Here is a 7,895-nt window from a genome sequence, read left to right on the forward strand (position 1 = left end):
CAAGACATATTCATCAAATAATTTTTCAAGCTCTAAATTTCACTATCAACATGCTGCCTACTTAAGGTATTAAGGTTGTTAATCTTTCCTTGGGTTCTATTTCACTATGCAATTATAGATTGTAAAAAAAATATTTGATAAAACATATAAATTTATTAAATACAAACAAAATCTATCTAAATATTTATAACCGTATGCGTATTATTATGGAAATACGCTGCCTGTCATACAATAATGATAATAATTCTCGCAAGGACCGCATCTCCATTGAGAATGGTGTATAACTATTGGTCTTATAGTTGTGTTGTAGTAAACCTGGGTATCCATATCTGTTCCAAAGATTAATTCTGTGTTTGGACAAATTAATCCGTGGAATTTCTCAATAACACCGAGATCTAGGTTATACTTCTTATGTAAATTATAGTAAAATGCGTAAGTATAAAGAGATTGGTCAAGAATTCGATAACTCTGTGGATGAGTGTCGTAAATCATTGTTACAATGTCAACAAACCTCAAAACTTCGTATCTTTCACCAACAATGATAGTTCCCGTGATAATATCATGTTTATCAAATTCATGACTATTATTATTAAGAATAAGAAATTGGTCCCATGTTTCTTGGTCATTTTGAATTGGCCAGTTCTCGTAAAGTACATGAGCTCTTCCATCAGGTGGAATAATTAAGAAAGGATCAACCATTGCAAGAGAATCAGAGACATCAATAACAAAAACACAATCGATGAGAGATCCGTAGAAATTAATCAACTCAGCAATAAGCTCTTGCTTTTTCTTGTATAAATCAAATCTATTAATCCTTCCATCGGGCTGTTTTGCAATGAATTCTCCCATGTCAAGGCATATAACGCCACAATCTGTAAAATGTATTTCTTTATCGTATTCCTGAAACTGTTTATATCCTTTTGTATCGCTAAACATCACAAATTTCGCTTTACATCCGTGATCTCTTAAACTGTGTAGGAAAACTATTGTTCTATTGTGGATATAGCCAAATGACATAAAGATCATTACATCTCTGTCTGTTGAATATGAAATATCCCACTTTGTATGAGGAACCTTAGGGCAAAAGGCGCAATTTTTGTATTCTTTATCTGATGACAGTAAGAAATTGTCAATTGTTTCATTCATCTGGTATAATTTATGCTTAAAATGGGATTCTGTTAATAGAGGATAAAATTTTGGTTCAAAAATAAAGGAAACAGGCATTAAAAAGAATATGAGTGGAATAACTACGATTAGGTGAATTAGTCGATACTTAATTAAGTCTCTTTGCCTGAGTCTGTGCTGTTGATATGATGATTGAAAAAACATCGATATGTCACCTTTTGTAACGAGAGAAATGACTAAAATTGATGAATCATGAATAATGACAATGTGTAATATATAAAGAAATGTGTGTGCAAAAGAGTAATGCCGTGTTTTTACTCTTTGACTTGATGAAAAACATCAAATCATAAGAGAAACTTATCGCCTTTCATATTCTTGAGATAACATATAAGCATATTTGATGTTTAATGTGCATATTTGATGTTCCGATGGCAAAATCTGGGTACCATATGTTCAATTTAGGAAATAGAATATCAAAGTATAACAAAATTGACAAAACTCAGTTACTCACATGATACACTACCGTTCTGCATTACTTACTTTTATCTATAGATCCGTATTTTTCCCAAGTGAGGGGGGTATCTCCAATCCCAGCCCTATCGTCCTCCCAGTGTCAGTTTTCAATATAAAATCCAAATTTTTTTTGAAAATAAAAATTTCGAGAAATTTTTCTGATTTTTTTTTCTTTGATTTCAATAATTCAAAATAAATTTGGGAGTAAAAAGACACTATTTAATGAAATTCATATGAGTGAATGTGGATAAATACTCTCAAAACATACAATTTATCTATTTTTCTTTATATTATCAACTAATTAGTGATAATTTTTTTTTGAATCAGATTTTTTTTTCATTAAAACATAATATATAACACAACAATGATGCACACATACGTATCTACACATCAAAATATAAAGCTTGTTTTGGTCTGGGCATCCCAAACCAAAATTCTTTAAAAATTGAATAAAATTGAATACTTGGGGCTGGGATACCCATCCCAAAACCGAATTGAATTTTTTGAATTAAAGAATATATTTATGTATTTATAATATACATGTGATGTCTATAAAAAATACTAAATTCTAAAAAAAATTCAATTTATTCAAAACGTATACTAAGTGATCACTTCATTAGTAGGATCAGCAATCCTACTAAATGGTGAGAACGCCACTAACTCAAAAGGGAGTCCTTGGAGCTCTTGATCTCTTGTCAGTAGAGTTCATAATGAGGCATGGCATCTACTGATTAGAGATCAGAGCAATCCTACCTTACCTTCAGGAGCTACAAAGCTCCTAATCGTTACGAGAGGGAGCCTTGGAGCTCCTGAAGCTCATCAGCAGAGGCTATTTACCATTTGGGCCTCTTCTGATGAAAGATGCGAAACACGTCTACGAACCAGGAGCTTCAAAGCTTCTAATCCTTACTAAAGGGAGCTTTGGAGCTCCTGAGTCTCCATCAACAGAGTCCCAGATGGTAAATGTCCTTTGCTGATGAAAGATGCGAAACACATCTACGAACCAGGAGCTCCAAAGCTCCTAATCCTTACGAAAGGGAGCTTTGGAGCTCCTGAAACTCCTTTTACTATAAAATAGGACAGTTTTCTTCTGAGGTTCTCATCAAATCTAAGACTTCAGAAGAAAGCTGTCCTATCAATGTATACTTACACTCTCATGGACTACAAGTGTACAATTTTAAGGCAGAGATTATCCGAGGCCTCTCATCAAATGAGGGACCTCGGATAATCTCTACCTTAAGTAGTCAAATAACTTTTCTCACTATTTAGGAACAAAAGAACAAGAGTTGGAGTACTTTAAGGCAAGATTCTTCCGAAATCTCTCATCGAATGAGAGACTTCGGAAGGACCTTGCCAAATCCTTGAACGCCAATATCCTTGGAACTGAGCTAGAACCAGGGAGAAGTAGCATACTATAGAGCACGATGGTAATCTCGGAAATGCTTATATCGCCCCAAGCACAATATTTAAGAAGTCTAACTCATATATACAAGAAGTCAGGCTGAATAGATATTGTGCATATGGTTTGCAGAACTCTCATGATATTGAAAATTCATGTTATCCCAAAAAAGGTGACACTTTGGGTGTATCATCCATCCCAGGGATGCAAAAATCACATCACCTTGGATCTATACTTTTATCCTTGTTAAAAAAATAATTCCAAAAAAAATTCGAAAATTAATTTTTAACTTCAAAAAATATGAATTTCATATTATTTTTGTTGATTTCAAAAAATTTTGGAAAATAAAAAATGCGTATTTTTAAATAACAAAACAGATTCCATACAAAAATTAAAGAAATTGGTCGTAAATATAATTTTTAATATTCATTATTATAAATATGATGATCGAACAGCGTCATTCACAATGGTTTATATTTCTAATATGATTTTTGCTAAAATTATTTAAAAAACAGTTCTAACGATAAAATATCAAGAATTAAACATCTCAAACAATATCTATTTACAAAGAAATTTGAGAGCCAGGAGGGATTACAGCACAAAGTTCGGGTTCAGACTCTCCTTGATTAAATTCAAACATAATATTATCTTCATCTGCATCATAATCAGAATAATACTCTTCATCCTCTTCTTCCAATATAATATCTCCATCCACTTCGCTATCTACTTCGATTTCTTCTATAGGGAAGTATAAATACAGTAATCTAACGAATATTGGAATACTATGAGGCTGGGTAACTATAAAAACTATTCTGTCAACTTTCTGTCTGTTTTCTGGATTCTCTAGGAATTTTCGAGTTTTTGAAAATGCAATTTGAGTTGCATGTCCGAGCGAAAATCCATTATTTTCAATGAAAAATGGAGCCATGCCAATAGAACGTATCGACTCTCCATCAATATGCGAAAAAACCGAATCCATGGTGGATTCAAGCTCCGGGTCATCATCGCCTGTTGGACCGACGGTGTGTATTACATATTTTGCAGGAAGCGAAAAACCAGGTGTAACAACTGTATTGCAATCATCGCAGTGCCCAATTTGACGGCATGCCTGTGCTAATTGTGGTCCAGCAGCATTATTAATACTTGTAAAAAGGGCTCCCCCTGATGAGAAGTTATTGTCTGTTCTGTTTATAACAGCGTCGCATTTAAGACGAGTGGAATCACCGCATTTCCATATAGATATAAGATTATTGATTTCGGGACAAGGCCTAATATTTGCATGAAGTCTACGCGGTAAAGGCATTTCTTCCATCCATTGTGGACCGGCATCGCTCCATTTCGGAACAGAAGCCAGGTCCACAATGCTATTCGACATTGAATGACCAGTCAATTTCAGAATAACCGCCAAAACTTATAATTATTTAACTAATAATCATGTTGTTTCTGTGTTTAGCTACAATTATAATTTTTAAAAGTGACAATTCAGAAGATTTCAACGAAGAAAAAATAATTGAAACAAAAATCGTAAAAGATTCAGGTCTAACCTTGAAATCAATTTTTAATAAATTTGGGTTAAGGGTTAATTTACGAATAATCGTCACTTTTCAAAATCCAATACGATTTTTCTGCTTCAAAAAATATTATTGTTATTTGCTATATTTTATCTATTGAGTAAGTTTTCGAAGAAATCATGACCATGTGAAAGTTCAATTCAATTTTTTTTGATAGGAATTTTAACCTAATTCTCAACAGTAATTTTATTCTTTCCTATTAAGGGTGCACACGAGAGGATCATGTAAACTTCAGAATTTAGAACCTTATTTTTAGGCATTATCTTGGCTACCTATTTAGGCTCGAAAAGCAAAAAATATCAAAAATTACAACTTGACTCCATTATGACCCTTTCATGGAGGTAGTTTTTATCCTCTAGTATTTTCCCTTTGAATCTCTTTACAATTCGAAATCAAATTCAAAACTCAGTAGAAGAAAGGAAGAATCGACTTACTACGGTTGTAATACGAATAAATACATATATTTAATTATTTTTATTTACATAATAATTGTTTGAAGCTCATATTCCATCAAATTTTTAAATAAAAACATTAAAATGTTGAAAATGTTCATATATTTTAATAGGGTTTTGGCACTTTATTGAGGAATTACTACATACATAGTCGAACTGAACTTGATATTTTGAAATTTAAATTATTTATCAAAATTAAAATTTAACTTGAAGTTTATAATTATTTAGTCATATTTTGCGTAATTCTAAGTAGATTTTGTAAAAAATCAAGAAAGAAAAATTTTAACGTGCTTTATTTTTTCTTTTTTATAATAATACATATTATTATATAATTAACATATTCATAATGTTTCACCCTTTCAAAAATATAATCCTCCTCCTCTCAAATAAACGTACATACGGGTGGCCTCTTTTTTCAAAAAATTAAAATTTGAAATTTTGGGCTCAAATATTAGAGATTTTTTCAACCTTCAACGATATATGTTGTCTATATCAGACCTCCTTTCTTTTTGATACTTAACATTGTTCCTAAATCTTAGCCGTTAAGGCTGTTCTGAAAATATTTTTTTTTCGAAAAAATTCGAAAAAAATTCTTAAAATTCAAAAATCCCTTAATTCCTGAGGATTTTGGAAAAAAGTTTTTACATGAACATGTGTATATTATATGAAGTATATTGATAAGGTAAAAATCAAATTTTATTGCATATTCATCGAGAAAATAAACTAACGAATCCCTCAAAATTGAGAGGGTAATCCTCCTCCTCTCAAATAAACGTACATACGGGTGCACCCTTAAAATATATCGGCTCAAAAACAATATTTATATTAATGTGAGGGTGCTGATTATTTTTTATGAACCATCTTTCATTAGCGTACTATCCAACATTTTGGTAATTTTTTTTCCTTCGTAGATTATTAAAGCCGAATAGCATGAATATACTATGTATATAATGGCAGCAGTCGGTAAGTTGAAAGCCAGGGATTTTCGTTGAGAACAATTATTTGTTCATGATGATATATAACTATAGCTACCAATTATCAACTGTCTGCAATGTTGTAAAGAAAATCTCAAAATTCTAGTATCCAAGTTGATCGAAAGAGGATTTAATCATTTTTTCTCAATTAAGGTATTCTGCTTTCGTTTATCAAAAGGACACATTAATAGACATGAAGGTTGATTGATCGACTCTGAATCTGACTTTCGTATCACACATTATTTCACATTTCTTATTGCATAAACTTTGTTCAATAAAAAATTGTGCAAATAAGAAATTCCACATGATACTACAAACTTTATTTTCGATTTTCCTAATTTGAATAGTTTACATTTTTCCAATTAAAATGCATATAAATACTTCTGTTTACCATTTAAGCGGGAAGAACTATGAAAATGGGGCAATGCTAAGCTTAGCATTGACTTCAGTTTCAAGAAATATACTTATTTCGCATGCAAACTTTCAAAAATCGTTTAGTTCATTTTTTCATGCATCAAATTCGAATTTTAATCTCGAATTGACTCACTCCCGTTTCAAGAAATTCCTTTCCTCCACAATTAAAGTCGTTTCGGATAAATACGCTTTACTCGACACGAGATCACGTGTAGTTTTTACCAGAAAGTTTGATATTTTCATGAATGATTGTTCTTTCACAGAATGCACTGCACAAGGACTCGGTGTTGATGGCCATGGCGGCGCTATTTGCATATTTGTTCCTGTAGAAGGCTTATTTGACCTCAATCTTGAGAGAATCAACTTTTACAAGTGCTACGCCAAGTCTAGTGGTGGCAGTCTATTCACATTTACCAAGTTATTTAAATCTGTTGTCGTTTGTTTTACTGAATCATTTGCAGCTAAAAACACAATCGCGTATGTTCAGTCAAATCAAATAATAATGAACAATTCCTTCTGCAATAATAACAAATATATCGATCAATTCAATCCATCTTCAACAACTTTTGGATTTCGTGGGGAAACAATTACTCAACAAGAAATGAACATGTCACAATCAGTCACTGACATGGGATTTTCGTGTTTCCATCTCAATGGATATAATTTATTCACTTCAAATTATAATATTTTTCATAGCTGCTCATCAGAGTCCGCAATTAACAGTCACAGTATCGGAAAGCCTGCAACATTACTCCAGAATACAATGTTTATCAATGATACCTACAAATCTGTTTTCATTTCGACAGATGTTCCAATTTCAATACAACAAACGTGTTTCGCTATAACATCGAACAGAATTATAGCAAGTAGTGATGTTGCACTCCTCTCATTCAGGAATTGTTACTTTAATGGCACAGAAAACGATTGGAATCTTTATCTTAGCGGTGTTCAAACTGAAAGTAACATATTTGGATCCAATATTCTTGATTATACCCAGATATCACTATACGATGCACAAGCTGGCTGCAGAGATCATGAAATGAACTTTAAATACAAAAAGGATGCAGAAGCAGCCAAAGACGATGTAGAATCACCTAGTTTTGCTAAAATTGTAGTTAAACTATTACCAACAATCATAGGTTTAGCGCTTATTTTCGTAATTGTTATTATGATCATGCGCAAGAAGAAGAAAATCCTTCAGAAACCACCAACAATCTTTTCAAAATAGTAGTATTTAGTGTTTGTTTATATAAATAAAATAGATATTTTTTTGTTTGATAATAAATGTTCATTTTCCCATAGCTTACATATTTTTTAATACTTTCTTTTGATGATTTTAAAAATCAATAGTTATTTCGGATTTTTTTTCAATTAATCTTGATATCCAAACTAAAAAATGTATATTTTATCCTTGGTTATCTGAAGTAGTCAATGACTATTATAGGTG

The 7,895-nt window shown here is 31.8% G+C and overlaps 3 protein-coding genes across 3 annotated transcripts, besides 2 other annotated features; 1 reads left to right on the plus strand and 2 right to left on the minus strand.

Moving 5' to 3' along the window:
- Window positions 1-204: 204 nt before the first annotated feature.
- TVAGG3_0174530 (uncharacterized protein) lies at window positions 205-1,146 on the minus strand (the record flags this gene model as incomplete). The annotated part of the gene is made up of 1 exon (XM_001582206.1): window positions 205-1,146. The coding sequence occupies one exon, from the start codon at window positions 1,144-1,146 to the stop codon at window positions 205-207; it is 942 nt and encodes a 313-aa protein (XP_001582256.1).
- Window positions 1,147-1,672: 526 nt separating this feature from the next.
- Window positions 1,673-3,271: a mobile genetic element.
- Window positions 3,272-3,366: 95 nt separating this feature from the next.
- Window positions 3,367-4,412, minus strand: TVAGG3_0174550 (ADP-D-ribose binding; the record flags this gene model as incomplete). The annotated part of the gene is made up of 1 exon (XM_001582207.1): window positions 3,600-4,412. One exon carries the CDS (start codon window positions 4,410-4,412, stop codon window positions 3,600-3,602), a length of 813 nt encoding a protein of 270 aa, XP_001582257.1.
- Window positions 4,413-4,811: 399 nt separating this feature from the next.
- Window positions 4,812-5,852: a mobile genetic element.
- A 549-nt stretch (window positions 5,853-6,401) lies between these two features.
- Window positions 6,402-7,895, plus strand: TVAGG3_0174570 (uncharacterized protein; the record flags this gene model as incomplete). The annotated part of the gene is made up of 1 exon (XM_001582208.1): window positions 6,402-7,676. The coding sequence occupies one exon, from the start codon at window positions 6,402-6,404 to the stop codon at window positions 7,674-7,676; it is 1,275 nt and encodes a 424-aa protein (XP_001582258.1).

Source organism: Trichomonas vaginalis, chromosome IV (assembly GCF_026262505.1).
Source record: "Trichomonas vaginalis G3 chromosome IV, whole genome shotgun sequence".
Classification (NCBI taxonomy): Eukaryota; Parabasalia; order Trichomonadida; family Trichomonadidae; genus Trichomonas; species Trichomonas vaginalis.